The following is a 16,862-nucleotide window of genomic DNA, read 5'->3' as shown; positions in this document are numbered from 1 at the left end:
TATCGAAATTGTTGTGTATGATATTGTACTAAAGGCAATGTACTACCTTTGTTCAATGAAAATTGCTTGAAAATGAAATAGATCTCTTGGGTACAAAAAATACGAAATTTCTGAACACGTGTACGGCTAAGATGGTAGCGTTGTTTGAGAATGATTGATGCTGGGTGAGATGGTACAAAATGTCTCTCCTTAAATATATATATATATATATATATATATATATAATAATAATTATTATTTAAAAAAGAAAAAAAGAAAAAAAAAAGAAAGAAAGAAAGAAAGAAAGAAAGAAACTTACCATTTCAAAAGTCAAATTGATATCATGGGCACAAATATGGGATATAGGCAAAATTGTATTATGCCATATAATATAAGGGTATTATTGGTACTAAAAAAACAAACTGTTTCTCCCTCTTATTGCTCTTTATATAAGAAGTGAATGTGCACCATTGAAGGTGCAATAGATTGAGCCACCTCTCAACTTCTTCACTTCTGAATTTCCACTCTCCTAATTCAACATCACAAAAAAGGTATGGTCAATATATGAACTAAATAAATCTTTCTTCTTTCACAATGATGAATGTCAAACCATTACTTTATGTCAACACTCTTCATATTATGTGTATATATATATATAAATATCATAGCTAGCTAGGAAAGTTGGGAGAGGCAACATGGAAAAGACAAGTTCATTAGGTCTAGCGAGGACGAAATCCGATCAACTGTTGGAGAAGGTGGCAGCGGCATTCAAGTCACCGACGTCGAGCACCGAGGCAAATGGGGTGGTGGGGGAGAGTGGCAGCACAACTCTCTCGAGGAAGTCGAGTAAACAAACGTTGACAGCTCCTTCACCGGGGCGTGGCAGTGGAAGCGGTGGTGGTCGAAACACGCACATCAGGAAGTCTAGGAGTGCACAGCTGAAGCTGGATTTGGATGATTTGGGGAGTGGTGCAGCTCTGAGTAGAGCTTCAAGTGCGAGCTTGGGCTTGTCATTCTCCTTTACTGGCTTCACCTTGCCACCTGATGAAATTGGAGATTTCAAGCCATTCAGTGATGAAGATATACGTAAGTAATTCTCAATCAACCTGAAAATTGATTTTCTTTTTTCCTTTTTTCTCAAGTGTATTGTATATAATAGTAAAAGCTCTTTACAATAGAAAGAAACTGAGATAAAATTTTAGAATGAAATTCACTCAAACAAGAACACAAATGAATATTCATGAAATTAGAAATTCTTTAATTATAATATATATCGTCAACGAATTTTCATTATCTACTTTCATTTCCTGTTCATGTTTTTCTTCCTACTTTTTTGATATGGTCCACCACAATGAATTTTCAAGTGGTATAGCTCTTATATAAACAAACAGAGTTAAATTTTAAGAATGAAATTCACTTAAACAAGAACACAAATGAATATTTATGAGATTAGAAAATGCTTTAACTATACGATTTGTCGTGGTCATCTTCATCATCTACTTTCATTTCTTGTTCATGTTTTTCTTCCTACTTTTTTGTTGATATGGGCCACACAATGTGTTAAACCGGAAAGAGTTTTGAGGAAAGTGAACAAAAAAGGAAGATGAGAGACCGTTGGGATGTGGGACCCAGTCCTCCCACAAGATTTTCAGAGACACTTCTGTTTAAATAAAACCTTCAAAAGAGTTTGCTAGAAACTCATATCCATCTTTCTGGTCCCCCTTTTGTTTGATAAAGAGAAAGTGTCAGGGTTTCCCTTACAATGGGAAAACTAGAAATAAATGTGGCAACAAAAGTACTCAAATCTTGTGGTTGTGTATGTCTGACCTTCTGCCTATCTCTCTAATTATAAATTATATATGTTATACTTCTGAAGCATGGGAAAGTAAGGGTTAAAAAAAGATACCGATACTCTCATACCAATTTAATAATCATAATACTTAAAACTTAAAAAAAAAAGAATTAAAAACTAAAAAAAAAAATCTTTTTCTGTACTTTTGGCTCTATTATTAATAATCCCCCGGAATTCAAGTACTATAAGTACAATTTTGGAGTTTACAGCATTCCATCCTTCCCTCACTGTATCTAAAGATTCTGAAGCAAAACAAGTCTAGTGTGTTTTTCACCTTCTTTTAATTTTTTAAACACTATACTTGAACAGTCACTGGCCAACCAGCAATTTGTCTTGGCTTGCATTTTCTCCTTTTCTCTTTCTCTCTCTCTCTCTCTCTCTTTTTTTTGGGGGGGGGGGGGGGGGGGGGGGGGGGGGCCCCCCCCCCCCCAGTGATTTGGCCTAATTTGGGACACTTAATGTGTTTTTGACTGGTATTTGACACCAAACTTGAAAAGGAAAGGCTATGAGTTGGTACTCATAATCAAATCAGCAAACCAGTAGAGTGACCAGGGCCCACAAATTTAGAAATATTTTTAATGGAAAAGTCAAGTCCTTCAAGACTTCAATTTCATATTTATAGGCTCAAAATTCCTTCCCTATCTTTGACTCCTTCCCTGTATATCTAATTGACATTTTTTACTCTTTCCGACTCTTACATAGATGATCTTTTTTAGCTACCAAAAAATTATTGACACCGAGTGTATGTTAGTCACTAGTTAAGAAGTGGTCATAAGAGTTTGTTATACATAGAGTGAATCAGCAAGGAAAAATACAATCAATGGTTTATTTGTTTAGGGTTGAGATTACTAAGAAGGGAGAGGTCCAAATTCCTCAAACTACTTCGTGTGTTCTTTTGTATTTTCTTATTCTGCAAGTTATCAATATATTTCCTTTTCTGTATAGTTTTTTCTTTCCCATTTTAATCATTCTAAATAGATGTTGGTTTCTCATATTAAAAAATATTAATAATAATAGTTCCTCGAGAATCAAGTATCTTGGGATAAATTCCCAACATAACCGTTTAACATCTATATGCATATAATATAACAGCAGAGGATGTAGAAGCAGGAACATGCAAGGCCAGATTTCAAACAGAACCTACCATGCCCATTCACCTCAAGGTAAATCAAGTGTACTCTCATCATTGAAATAAAGTGATTCCTCCCCTAATACATGTCCACCAAATCTTTGACAACCAAAAAAAATGAGTGTGTTCAGAATTGTATGTGTTGTTTTGCTGATAGCAAATGAATTTATGTCTATCTATTTGGACAGGCAAAAGACAGGGAGATTGATGTAGAGATAAAAGCACAACCCACATAGAACATGGCTAAGCTAGCATGCAAATTATAGCATGGTCAGGTTCAGTCTTGTACAAAAGTTTCATTTTATATGACAATTCATGTACAAGACTCATCCCATCTTTCCACCTAACTGAGAGAAAATAATAAGAGCCAAAAAGATAATATAAAAAAACCTTGAAAAGAATAACTGTCCTAATCTTAGACTAGCTGGTTTTTTAAAACACTCAAGTCCATGCACGACCACAATCAGGTTGTTTCAGGGCTCAAAAAAGCTAATCAACGCATCACTTTGTAGAGGGAAAGAAGTGTTAATATATGGATCTACTTACATACCCTTTGGAAAACATAGCCATCTCTAACTCAAGTTGAATCTTTTCCCTAAAATATGGTGACTTAGGCTTGTCTGCATTTTTTTACTGAACTCAGTTCATCCTGTTCTCTGGATGAAATACTTTGCAGTTCAAGGATGTTACTTATAAAGTAATCATAAAAGGATTGCGGACAAATGTGGAGAAGGAGATCCTGAATGGGATTACAGGTCGGGTAAACCCAGGCGAAGTTCTGGCCTTAATGGGACCTTCAGGAAGTGGCAAGACAACATTACTCAATCTGCTTGGAGGGCGGCTCATACGGTCTACAGCTGGTGGTTCCATTACTTACAATGATCAACCATACAACAAGTTCCTGAAAAGCAGGCAAGATTTCTGGACAAAGTCCATGGTCTACTTCAGATACTGATCCAATTAAAGAATACTGATGTAGAATAGAATGGTAATTAAGAAACTAGTTTCGATCCTGACAAAATAAAATGCTACTACAGGATAGGATTCGTGATGCAGGAGGATGTTCTATTTCCCCACCTGACAGTGAAAGAAACATTGAGATATGCAGCTTTGCTTCGATTGCCGTGTACATTGACGAAAGAGCAAAAGGAAAAGCGTGCAATTGATGTCATCTATGAGCTGGGCCTTGAAAGGTAAGCTTGTCAGCTCTCTCTTACTGAAGCATAAGATATTACACTCTTCTGGAATAGACGCTCATCAATTTAGCCTCTGCAGGTGCCAGGATACAATGATTGGTGGCTCATTTGTCCGTGGGGTTTCAGGTGGAGAAAGACGTAGGGTCTCTATAGGCAATGAGATTCTAGTCAATCCCTCTCTGTTGTTTCTTGATGAACCTACTTCGGGCCTGGACTCTACAACTGCATTGAGAATTGTTCAGATTTTACATGAGATAGCTGAAGTATATACATATCTTCAACGCACCATTCTTCTTCTATTTTGCAGATTAGCTCCAACATATAATGATTAAGTTGTTCTTCCGTGGCAGGCTGGGAAGACCGTGGTGACAACGATTCACCAACCATCAAGCAGACTATTTCACAAATTTGACAAGCTAATTCTTCTTGGGAAGGGAAGCTTGATCTATTATGGCAAAGCAGCAGAAGCAATGAGTTATTTCTCATCTATAGGATGTTCCCCACTTATTGCAATGAATCCTGCGGAATTCTTGCTTGACCTTGCAAATGGTAACCTGAATGATGTGTCTGTTCCATCAGAGCTAGAGGATAAGGTGCAAATAGAGAATTCTGAGGCTGACAATAGACAGGATAGACCTTCTCCAACTCTAGTGCAGGAGGTATGTTTCAGGAAATCAAGCCACAATCTTGATTCTTGACTTCTCTAGCTTTGATTTTAATATGATTAGAATCCAATTTGAAACAACCTGATTGTATTAGAGTCCAGTTAACTAGAATTTCCATAGCAGAATTGAAAATCATCTAAGTCTCAAAAAATATTTGTCTGAACTATATCAACTACTTAAAAATAATAATTTTCTAGAAGACATATCAAGTTAACCTTTCCAAACCAGTCTAGACTTCCAGTTTAACCCTTAACCACTTTTCCAGTTTTCATATATATTAGTTTTCAAGGCAGAGCACCACTATACTACACTATAATTTCTCTTTGAATTCTTCATCTGAAACATGATTTGATTCTATCCCATTCCCAGCCATAACTTTGTTAAACCTTCATGGAAAGCCAACTTACCAATCCCTCTTATTTTCTTAAGAACAAGGCAAAGAAAGACAAAATTATGTTACTTCCTAGAGTTTGAAAGAACCAACACTCAAGAATCAATACTACCATCACATACTTTGTACTCCACATATTACAATTAGGAATCCATTCGTTTCGAAACAATTTCTTCGGTCTCTCGTAGCTTACTTTTCAAGTTCCATTCCTAGATCTGATCCAACCCCAAACAACAACTTGAGAAGAGTCTACTCGTTAGATAAACAGAAGTAAAGCACAATAAAACTGAACACATTGACAATAATAAAATATTCACCCAAAGTAAGAACATAGTTTGCAAAGAGAAGTCAAATTAGATGCAAAATCCAAATGAAGTAGAGGAGGCTAAGATTTGATTTGAATACAAAAATGTAAAGCAGTATCTGGTGGAGGCGTACGAGACGAGAGTTGCAGAGAAGGAAAAGAGTAAAATGCTGACACCTTTGACGATGGACGAAGAGCTGAAATCGAAGGGATCGAGTTCGAAAAGGCAATGGGGAGCGAGCTGGTGGGAACAATACTCGATACTGTTCCGAAGAGGAATCAAAGAAAGACGCCATGAATACTTCAGCTGGCTGAGAATCACTCAAGTTCTCGCCACCGCCATAATTCTAGGGTTACTCTGGTGGCAATCGGAAAGTAACAGTCCAAAAGGCTTGCAAGATCAGGTAATTCAACTCCTCCATTGTTGTAGAAATTTGAATGATTTTTGCAGCAAGCTTTGATTTTCTCTTCATGCATGTGATTATTATTATTAAATTATTTGCATGCTCAGAGAGGTGAAACTCATCAGAAAAACTAAAAATCTGATCACATATTTTTTCTTTTTTAATTACGAGTTTTGTTTTAAAAACTTAATCAAATACAAACTACTATTTTTTAAGTAACTTTAATTTTAGTCCCTTTATTTTCAATTCTCATTTTAATCTATGTGCTTTCATTAAATCTTAAATTTAGTTATTTAGATCCCGAAATTGGTTATTCGAACTTCATTCCTCTTGATTGCTAACCAATAATTAAAATATCGATGTCGATATTGATATTTCAATTTTACGGATATATCTATGAATATATAGATAAAATATTGATATCGACAAATATTTCTATAAGTAAAATATATATATATATAATTTATTTAGATCAATAGTTAAATTGTTTTTACTCTCAAACTAAGTTATGGATATTGTTATCAATATTCATATTAGACTACATAGATAACATTTTTTAAGTCTTACAAACATTTATTAAAAAAAATACCGAAGATATCATAGATATTAAAAATCGATATCGAACCCTTTGATTTACGGAAATATCGACATGTAGACGAATATTTTCATTCTTGTCGCTAACACATACTATATATCAGCTAAACTATACGTAGTTGAAAGAGTTTTTGGCCTTGAATATTAACAATTTCATATGACTATCATTGTTGTTTGTTTAATTAAAGTGGTTGGATTTGCAATTTTTGTAGGCTGGGTTATTGTTCTTCATAGCAGTATTTTGGGGGTTCTTCCCAGTGTTCACAGCAATATTCACATTCCCACAAGAGAGAGCAATGTTAAGCAAAGAAAGAGCAGCTGATATGTATAGATTGAGTGCTTACTTTTTGGCAAGAACCACTAGTGATCTTCCTCTGGATCTCTTGTTGCCTATCCTTTTCCTTCTTGTTGTTTACTTCATGGCAGGCTTAAGGCTTAGTGCTGCTCCTTTTTTCCTCACCATGGTCACTGTTTTCCTCTCTATTGTAGCTGCTCAGGTTTGGCTTCTTTCTTCTGCTCATTTGGTTTTGTTTGGAAGAGTAATTTGAAGGATTGATTGTTTCAATATAGGGGCTTGGGTTGGCCATTGGAGCTACACTCATGGATGTCAAGAAGGCCACGACTTTGGCCTCCGTCACCGTCATGACCTTCATGCTTGCTGGTGGATTCTTCGTACAGGTAACTAACATGTTTCTTTCAAGATTCTAGTTTGATCTCAAAAGTTTGGTTATTAGCTCATATACTTTGACGTAAGGATATATATTTATAACGGAGTTTTTATATGTTATTATGATCTCTGTATGTAATTTTGTTTTGATCTCTATAATTTTGATAGTTTGGTTTTAGACCATTCATATACTTTGAGCAAACTACATTTTTAGTCCTACTATCGAAGTAGATTCAACACTAAAAACGTATTTGCATAAGGTATATAGAAACTAAACATTCCCAAACACCTAACCAAAATGGAATAAGCAACAACCTTATTTTAACCTTAAAAACATTGTTTAAAAAAAAAAATCATTTTCCTCCACAAGTATTCACACATCAAATAAATTTTTGCAGAAAGTTCCAGTCTTCGTAGCTTGGATCCGCTATCTGTCTTTCAACTACCACACGTACAAGCTCCTCCTAAAGGTCCAGTACAACAACATCATACCTGCTGTGAACGGTATGAAAATGGACAATGGGGTAGTTGAAGTTACTGCGCTAATCGCCATGGTTTTCGGGTATCGTCTCTTGGCTTACATTTCATTGAGGAGGATGAGGCTTCACTCAGGAAGTTAATACAAACAGAATGCACAAGATTTTCTCAGAGGATGATTTGCTACAAGAACAATCAGAGCATTGGCTTACTTGAGCTTGAATTTGAGTTGCATGGTCTAACATATAGTAAAAATCTCCATTTTGGGAACTTTCTTGGTATTGTGTACTCCTAAAAGAAGAAGGAAACTTACCTTCTGAGATGGGGAATCACATCGAAGGCAAAACGAACATGTTATCATCGATATGGCTTGCTCATGGAGCCGAGGTGCTTTTCACTTCAGCATCTAGCTAGAACAGTTGAACATCTAAATATAGTAGCCTGAAACAGTAGAGTTTAGTTCCAAATCCATAACATAGAATGTTGGGAGAACTTTTATTTTTTCTTTCTTTCCATAAGAGAAACACTCAGTTCAAATGTGCTTTTTTGGTACACCCGTTTTTATTCATTGATAAATTGGGTACTATCACATGAATTGTAAATGTATGAATATGAGGCTGCCTACTAGTGCTCTATCTCTAAACAGCAGCAGTTGTTACATGACTGACCCCGGAAAACTGTTATGGCACATAAGGATATGGTACATTCTCACATCAAAATTCAGGCCAAGGTCCTCAACCAACCGAGTAGCCGAAGAAGGGCAGCATCCAAAATTGGGGACTTCTTTTCGAGCCCTGTCAAAGCTGAAAGAATCAGGGGGCAGTGAAAGTCTAGCCAAACTAAGAAGAAACTATATGAAGTTGAAGAGATAATCAGCACTCGAATCAATGAGTTGTGTAGTCCATTAAACAGGTCATTCATTTCAGAGATGATGATCAACGAAGAAGTTCAGATCTTAAAGGTTGGCAGACCTAACTGCAATTGTTACTTTATCTCACTATATTAAATTTGTTTCTATAGACTACCCGCGTTGATAAATAATCACCAAGAATCTGGAACTTCAAAAATGGCCTATAGCTTACCAATATCTGCAGCTACTCGGTGCGCACACATCACTCCAGAAAAGGCTACGGCGATTACTCCTTGTCCAGGAAAGCAACTATCACCGACACAATACAGCCCATCTATACCCTGCAGATCATAATTGGTGGCCCTTCAGTTGGATATAAATAACGAGCATAGACAAGAGCTTAGCATTCAATCATAAACTCACAGTTGTATTAAATGGCATTCCAAGTAATCCCTTAGGAGTGCTGCGTGGCATTGGTCCATAGGTACCATCATTACGGGCTAGGAATCGCCTGTGTGTTTTCGGCGTTCCGACCTGTCATCATTTCAGAAATTTTTCAACCAACATATCATTAGAGTAACTCTGCGGCCTCAAGCTAATGCAATCTAGTAATGTGTATATGCAACATTACAAGAGGTCAAAATCAACTTTAACCTGATAATTATGAGTAAGGCTCCTAACCAGAGAAAAGTAATATTTTCACTATATTCAACTTAAAGTGTTCATTCCAATTCCACAACTTTAAACATCACATGGAAGTACCAAAAGTAGGCCTAATTAAAAGATAAAAATGCAGCCTCGTTGATCAAGAAAAACAAAACAAAATAGAAAATTAGACTCATGACATTTGCTGTCCTGCATATGGAAAGATGATTGTCCAGGTCCTTTTATGCAACATAATCAGAGGGAATGGTATACTCCAATAGAGTTCATATGGCTACTGATAATAGAACTCACTGCTTTAATTATTTACCATTCATGTTGAGACAAACTTCTGCAACAATCAGGTATATGCTTCTCCGGATCATTTTAACAAGTACAATCTCGATTCGGGTTTTTACAAATGCACCATGGTATTCTGTATGGAGCGGTTCAGTTTTAGGTGGTAAATGTTTCCCATACATGACACTTTTAAAAATCAGCAAGATTTTTTGTAGAAAATTATAACCAAACATATACCTCCATAAAATCAATAGATGATTTTAACCCTGGAAATAGTTTCTTCTCGAGTCTAGTAATAATTTCATCTGCTATCAGCTCCTTCTTTGCTTCGTATTCTTTTCTGGAGAGCCCCTGGTATACAGGAGGAAGAAATAACTAATCAAATGAAGGGTGAAGAACCGGGGGATGGGAAATGAAATCAAAGACCATTACTAAAAATCAAGGAATGCCCCGGTGGTTAAGATTTGCCATGATTTGATGTCCAATGTCATGTACAAGAGTTTCCTCCAGGATCTAGATTCAAGCTCTCAGGTAATCAGGTTGAAAATTTTAATAACTTAAAATTTTATTGTTTCCCAAACTAAATTAGGGGAGGGGAAAGTCGCCATTTTAGTGGGGATGCATTATGCACAAATCATAAGAGTGGGACCCTTGAAACTTCATTACTAAAAAAAATAAAAAATGACTATTATTTAAAAAAAAAATTATACTCACTTCCCAATCCTCTATGGAAGAAGTAGTAAAAATGTGAAGAATATGATGTCTATCTGGAGCTAATGATGCATCGAGAACAGTCGGGATGCTCAAAAAGATGCTTCCATATGGTTCCTCTAACCTTCTCCAATCATTCTAATAATAACGATGATAAAGAAGGAAACGATCAGTTTCATAGCAATTCCATGAGAAGTTAAATGAAACTGTTGAAAATGACATCAAATAAAAGCATCAACTACCTCGAGCACAAAATGGTGACAATCTGTATCCGGCGGTAAAACCTCAGCTTTCACTCCCATATGAATTGAAAGAAAAGATGGGGCCTTAACATAAAGTTTCTGAAAGTTTTCCTCTTCCTTGGGGAGGTCCACTCCTTTTAACAGCTTTCCTTAAACAAAAGAAAGCTCATACATATTCAGTAATGACTAAAATTCTAGTAAGGAAATAGGAGAGAGATGAAACATTCAACCAAGCAATATAGTAAAATACTAAGGGTGTGTTTGGTGCGTGATAAAAGTAGAGAGTTGAGTTGAGTTGAGTTGGTAATTATTATCTGGAGAGTTAAATTATCTGGGGAGTTAAATTGTCTGTGTTTGTTTGCAGAGTTGAGTTGAGTTGGTAATTATTGTCTGTGTTTGTTGTGCAAGGTTGAGTTGAGTTGAGTTGGGGGATCTGATCAGTTTTTTGTGAATGAGATTAATTCTATTTTTTTCTGTTTGTTTTTTATTTCATTATTTTATTTTTTAGTTTTATGCTCTGCTATTGTTGATTAATTTTCAAATATACACATATTTTCTCAAATCATTAATAACATAAACTGGACAATCTCAATTTGTTTTCTCAATTTGTAGAACATAATAAATTATTTTTCATATATTCTTTTCAAAAACCGTAATAATTCTAGTTCTCTTCAATCTGTAAAACATGCCAACAAAATATATTTCATATTGCTGCTCAATTAATTGGTATATTGTATATTGTATGTATATATATTGAATCTTGCGAACTTAACATTATTTTTTCACATATCATACAATTTATTTTTATATAATATGGATAGTATATTTGGATACTTATAATATAACACAGTGAGGGCCTCAGATAAAACATAACATAAGATAAGATCGGTCCTTGGAAGAAATCCAACAAAAACAATGAACCAAATCATCATATCAAATTTTGGTAAAGTGACGTTCCAAAGGTTTGACGAAAAAAAAAATCAGATCTGGGGAGAATCCAAATGGCGAAGATGAAGGAAAAGAGAAGAAAATGAAAATATCACTGGTTTTTAGGGTTAGTTTTGAGTGGGTAAAAAATGTGGTTTTAATAACCCACAATTTTTTTTTATGGGCTTAACAAACATTGGTAATAAATACCCACCCAACCCAACAACTTATACCCATTTATCAAACAACCCCTAAGAGGGTGTTTGAGACAAAGGTTATCATCAAAATATAATAACCACCTCTTGCTATAATAAAAACTATTTCAAAACTTCCAATTAGCTAACGTCAACACTATTTCAAAACCCTCATTTTCTACAGTTTTTACTATTTTACATTCATCATTTTTATTATTATTTGCTACAGTGTTTACTATTTCCTTTTCAAACTAAAATAGTTTACACCTCAAACACATACTATTATAACTCAAACTAAAATAATCTACACCATAAACACAAACTATCATAACCCAACTATAATAACCTAGGACTATAATAACTAACTCATTGCCCCAAACGCCATCTAAAAATCAGCTAAAGAACTTGAGAAGAACTAACCAAAGGTATCCCATCTGGTCGCATTCGATACAATAGTTTTAGCAAAGAACTCCCTTCCATCAGACAGCTTCACACCTACCTACAATACAAACCAAGTATATAATAAAAGTTAACAGAATAAACACAAACCTAAACATCTAACTAAGCCGAGCATGACTCAACTAGTTAAGACAATAATAACCTTTTCTGAAGACATAGATTTCAGTCTCAATCCCTTGTTTGAATTATAATATGCTAAAAAGAAATACTCACAGCTTTTCCATTTTTGGTTATTATCTTTGTCACATTTGCTTTATACATTATTGAGCTGCCATGATCGACCAGACCCTTTGCCAAGGACTTCGCAATTCCACCAACACCACCGATAGGGTAGTTTATCCCACCAAAATGCCTGTCACATAAAACCTGAAGCAGACAGCATTCAGAGAATCGAGACAAATTGAAGAAAGAGGTCCACCACAAACTCACTACGTCTTACCATGGCTGCATTTATCATTGGTGTTTGCAAAGCATTCACTGTGCTAACAATAAAACACTGCAAAAACCACCGTAAATATAATTAGTCAGGAGAAATATATGGGTGGTAGGTAAAGAAAACCATATAATTTCTAAATAAACAATAATAAACTTACAACAAATATTCTTACTTAAACAATTCTCTGAGCTCACCTCTGCATCAATAAAGGACAACAGACGGGGATCCTTAATGTACTTCCGAGCCAAGTCTCCAGCATTTTGAGGCAAGTAGTATGCTGCAATGTAAATATATTTAAATATTTTACATGTAAGTTAATAAATGAACATAGTTGATAAGAATGAAAAGTGATCGTGAACGTTATTTCAACCTTCAAAACTCTTACTCCAATTGCAAATTTAAAGAATAAAAATCATTACCAAGTGTGAGGCATTCAAGAGGCTTCTGAAAGAACTGTCCGAAAAGGTATATTGGCTCCTCCAGTGATTTTAATTCCAATGAGTTTAAAGCATTAAATATCTACACATGCAAGCATGTCATGTAAGTCAATGGTGGTGAAGATAGAAATCTGGGGAAAGATGCAGTCATCTCAATAAAAAAAACTGACCTTCCAACAATCTCCATAGAATTTGAGGATTCCTTCTTTTTCATGGGGAAAATTGCTGACAAGTTCTGCAATAAATTCATCATATTCTCTGTGAATCCGTACCGAAAGGTTAGTTGGTAGATGGAAATGAACAGTGGTTGGATCAGGTATCACTTGCATCTCACAACCAACGGCTGACAAAGCTTGTGTAATTAGATTTAGATTTCCCTGCCCACCATATTCGTTGAATAAAGACCTAAGAAGACTACCAACCAAATGACTCAAAAAGAAGACAAAATTACAGCAATATTTCTTGTGAAATAACTCATGAATGAAAAATGGAAGTTGCATTAACAGACAGCAGAATACAGCTCTGATATCAAATATATAAATCGAAAGTGCAAAATGGAGCAACCTATCAACCAAATGAAATGAAGTGAACAAGATATAATCATTTTTTAAAAAGCCCAATTGTCAGAACACAGAAAAACACTCTTCAGATCTTGTAGAAGAACACTATATCTAATTTACTTTACTGATCTGTGCATTGATTTTTTTGGAGAGATGCATACACACCAAAGAGTTCTTCGCCTAAGCCACATTTGCATATATGTTTTCCGTGCTACTTGCCTTGTTCTCCACTTAGAGCTAAGGAACTTAACCTTGCTCATTTGTATGCTTTCATAGTCGCTGAAGTACACATTAATTGGTGTATTTACGTGGCTTTTTACACAAGTACACTGCTCCAACCCAGGCAAGTAAGCTTAAAATCTACTTCTAACATTCACTAGTCCTGTCTTGGATTTGCAAAGTATATCGTCAACGTACACCTTAACATTTATTAAAATATATGCATCATATCGTGAAAGGTATTCTATCCAGGGATAAAGAATTGAGGGGACTAGTTTTCTCAGATGTGTTTGCCTTCTGGTGATACTTTAACATCAGAGCCCTAACATAACTCTCTCTCACTTTGTGAACAAACTAAAATGAAATCATAGCATGCCTGGCATCTCAATAAAATCATCTTTTGAACCACCCTGAATGCTAATTAACAACAATAGTTAATGAACTAATAAAGATTAACAAAAGGGTTGCAGGGGCAGCTTCTAAATTCCATCCCAACAACTGACCTTATCACTGAAACCAAACATTACAGAAGATCCAACATCAAAAGTATACCCATCCTTCTGGTAATACCCAGAGCTCCCACCAGGAATCACATACTTCTCCAAAACCAAAACCTTAGCTCCTTTCACTGCTAATTGAGTAGAAGCAACCAAACCCCCAATACCTGACCCAATAACAATAGCATCATATAGGCTATTCTCCTCACCTCCTCCTGCTGTTCCATCTCTCTCCACAGTTTCATCAACACCTAATGCCGATTTTGAATTCACAATGAACTTTCCGGTCCCCAAATTCGCCCCAGAAAAGCCTGTATCCACAAATTTAGCTCGTGAACTTCTGGGTTTCATATTCCCCGATTGTAGGGTCTTGAATAACCCCAAATTCTTGCGATTGAACTCGGAATCTCTTACACATAGCTTTCTATAAATCTTATCGGAGATTAATTTGGGCTTTTGGCATCGGGGTTTGTTTCTATATAGAATTTGGGAGTTGCCCAGACGAGAAAACACAGAAGTTTTACGCCCCAAATCTAAGTCATTGAGCTTGTAACCAGTGGGAAAATGGGAATTATAAACAACAGATGGAGAATTAAACGCCAACCCTGGTAAGGAAAGTGAGCGAATAACAACCATTTTGATCCTTCAGCTTCAGATGATGGAGAGGAGTACAGTAGTTGAGCTAACTTTCGATTCGAACTGCAAAGCGAGATAAACCAGAGGGAGGGTTTTGATTCCAACCCATGATTCCTTTTGAAGATGAGACAAAATGGGCGTCCGATTTGCTCTTCTTTAATTGAAGAACCAAAAATGGAAGTGGGGTTTTAGCTCTAAGCTTGGAGTAACTTGCATGGAATTGAAAATTGATTGTTGTGTGGGGCAATGGAGAGCTGGAACTGCAATTACTTGGCTAGTGGGTGGCGTTGTAATCCATTTTCCTCACCCTCTGTTAATGGCTGAGGAATTTCCTATTTGTTTGCTTCTTCTAGTGTGATATTTGTGGCAGAATTTCCTCGTTCTTCCAAATTCTCCAAAATCTGAGGAGGATGAGATGGGTTCTTGAAATTGCTGATGGGTATGTCAAAACAGATCAGTGTTTGTTGTTACTCTCATGCCTTCTAGCTCTCTGGCATGCTTTTTTAGCTTTTGGAGGTGAAAAAAAAAGTATTGAAATGAACTTGGGACATTCATTTGAACTATCGACCTTTTAAATTGTAATAAATAGTTGGATTTGAACTATATTCAAATTATCTTATCCATGGGATTTTTAGATGTAGATTTATGTCATAGCTCATTTTAGATCAAGGAGTTTAAGGTTTCAAGCCTTACTTTACTAGATTTTAAATAAATAAATAAATAAATAAAACCATTAAAGGGATAACAGAGATGTTAATTATATCCAAAACTCAATTGGAGAAACTATAATCCCAACATCTCCTCATGTCTTCCAAATTGGAAGAGATAAAATGACCGAACTTGAAAAACCAGCAGCATAATGCGTTATACAGTGAGCAGTCTGATTCCGAACATGTGACAGAAATAGAAAGAGACAATTCTCAATGTCTCACCAACAAACTATTCTCATCAATTACATTCTTCACCTTAATAAAGTCTAATGAACCATTGTTAACTCAATTAACCTATCTCCCAGGAATCTCCGATAGAAAATGGGACTAAAGAAAAGTTTTGGATTCATGATGAATGGGGTATTGACCAACCAAAAAAAGGTGATTGGTACATGTGCTTTTGTTGTGAAAAAGATAGCTAAGGGGAATTGCTCTAAAGAATAAGGGTAGCTCACCTCCTGAGCTTTCATGTTGAAATTATTGCTGTATTGTGTGTTGCTTTCTAGTTGGGGATTTGTTGAAATTTGAATATAATATTTTGGTACAACTTGGCTTCCTTGCTAATAACATAGAAGGAAACTTAGCCCTTATTCTTTTTGGAAAAATAATATTTGTTTCTTAAATTTTGATTGTAATTTCTTTCATATTCAAATTATTATATATTTTTTCTCATTTGGTGTCCCTATCTTTTAAAATTTCATATATTCAAGTTTTGAGATGAATTTCACATCATTTCTAGTCTTCAAGATTTTACATTTTCATCTCACTTTTCATTAGCGGGAAAAAAATTGATAGTAGGAAAAATTAGAGCAAAGTAATTTAAATAAAATTATTTCACTTCTTTTAAATTAATTAATAAAAAAAATGAGCACAACAAAAGTAAGCATTGGTGTAAACTCACAATTGAAATTGTAGAGTCATGAAACCTATGACTAAATAGAAACTAAATTCAGATCTAAAAAAAATGTAAAATTTTGAAATTTAGAGACCAAATCAAAACTCAACTCTTACAGTGTAAGATTTTAAATCTATAAACCAAACAAAAATTATACTCAAAACCAATCTAATATTTTTTTTTTCTATTTCTTATGCAAATAGAAAAATGTGATGCAAAGTTCTACTCGGGACCATTTTGTACTTACCTTCAATTAAGGAAATTAATCACCAAATCAAGCATAATTCAATTGGCATAAAGATATGTTAGAGACTAAAAGGTACGTAGTTTGAATCTACATATCCCCTATTATATTAAAATAAGTTCAGTAAATCATTTTTTAAATCTGAAATTTGGTAAATGATTTTAAAATTTTTTAACATTTGGAATGAGAAAGATCTAAAATAAATTTATATAAAATTTTGTAATTTAATAATAACCGAAAAGAAA

The 16,862-nt window shown here is 35.0% G+C and overlaps 2 protein-coding genes across 10 annotated transcripts; one reads left to right on the top strand and one right to left on the bottom strand.

The window, feature by feature from the left end:
• Positions 1-390: 390 nt before the first annotated feature.
• ABCG22 (ABC-2 type transporter family protein) lies at positions 391-8,244 on the top strand. Of its 7 annotated transcripts, none has more exons than XM_090307322.1 (11): positions 391-530; positions 648-1,065; positions 2,927-2,994; positions 3,637-3,872; positions 3,998-4,153; positions 4,236-4,419; positions 4,507-4,815; positions 5,633-5,920; positions 6,727-7,011; positions 7,085-7,192; positions 7,580-8,244. In XM_090307322.1, exons 2-11 carry the CDS (start codon positions 675-677, stop codon positions 7,799-7,801), a joined length of 2,247 nt encoding a protein of 748 aa, XP_090163448.1. In that variant the 5' UTR covers positions 391-530; positions 648-674; the 3' UTR covers positions 7,802-8,244. The 7 variants fall into 7 exon arrangements, with proteins under 7 accessions (XP_090163448.1, XP_038903749.1, XP_090163447.1 ...); XM_039047821.2 differs by having other exon boundaries at positions 2,924-2,994; XM_090307321.1 differs by having other exon boundaries at positions 455-1,065; positions 2,924-2,994.
• Positions 8,130-15,386, bottom strand: CRTISO (carotenoid isomerase). 3 transcript variants are annotated; one of them, XR_016524647.1, is made up of 14 exons: positions 14,139-15,325; positions 13,027-13,233; positions 12,839-12,938; positions 12,614-12,696; positions 12,423-12,479; positions 12,197-12,349; positions 11,945-12,023; positions 10,404-10,552; positions 10,165-10,299; positions 9,688-9,801; positions 9,482-9,586; positions 8,932-9,042; positions 8,741-8,849; positions 8,130-8,452 (listed from the first exon to the last, which is right to left on the bottom strand). XR_016524647.1 is itself a non-coding variant. In XM_039047826.2 (13 exons), exons 1-13 carry the CDS (start codon positions 14,766-14,768, stop codon positions 8,379-8,381), a joined length of 2,001 nt encoding a protein of 666 aa, XP_038903754.1. In that variant the 5' UTR covers positions 14,769-15,386; the 3' UTR covers positions 8,130-8,378. The 3 variants fall into 3 exon arrangements, 2 of the variants coding, with proteins under 2 accessions (XP_038903754.1, XP_038903753.1); XM_039047826.2 differs by lacking the exon at positions 9,482-9,586 and having other exon boundaries at positions 14,139-15,386; XM_039047825.2 differs by lacking the exon at positions 9,482-9,586 and having other exon boundaries at positions 8,130-8,461.
• Between the last annotated feature and the right edge of the window lie 1,476 nt (positions 15,387-16,862).

The sequence above is a fragment of the Benincasa hispida genome, chromosome 11 (assembly GCF_027475165.1).
Source record: "Benincasa hispida cultivar pf3 chromosome 11, pf3_genome.v1.1, whole genome shotgun sequence".
NCBI classification, from domain to species: Eukaryota; Viridiplantae; Streptophyta; class Magnoliopsida; order Cucurbitales; family Cucurbitaceae; genus Benincasa; species Benincasa hispida.
This window is presented reverse-complemented; position numbering and strand designations above follow the sequence as displayed.

Bases quoted from the DNA above. Each gene is read 5' to 3' on its own strand.
- ABCG22 (XM_039047821.2), top strand. From the start codon at position 675: ATGGAAAAGACAAGTTCATTAGGTCTAGCGAGGACGAAATCCGATCAA. The intron at 3,873-3,997 runs GCAAGATTTCTG...ATGCTACTACAG, and splicing joins AACAAGTTCCTGAAAAGCAG to GATAGGATTCGTGATGCAGG. The intron at 5,921-6,726 runs GTAATTCAACTC...CAATTTTTGTAG, and splicing joins CAAAAGGCTTGCAAGATCAG to GCTGGGTTATTGTTCTTCAT.
- CRTISO (XM_039047825.2), bottom strand. From the start codon at position 14,768: ATGGTTGTTATTCGCTCACTTTCCTTACCAGGGTTGGCGTTTAATTCT. The intron at 12,350-12,422 runs GTAAGACGTAGT...TGTCTGCTTCAG, and splicing joins CAATGATAAATGCAGCCATG to GTTTTATGTGACAGGCATTT. The intron at 8,850-8,931 runs GTGAGTTTATGA...TATGATCTGCAG, and splicing joins GAATGCCATTTAATACAACT to GGTATAGATGGGCTGTATTG.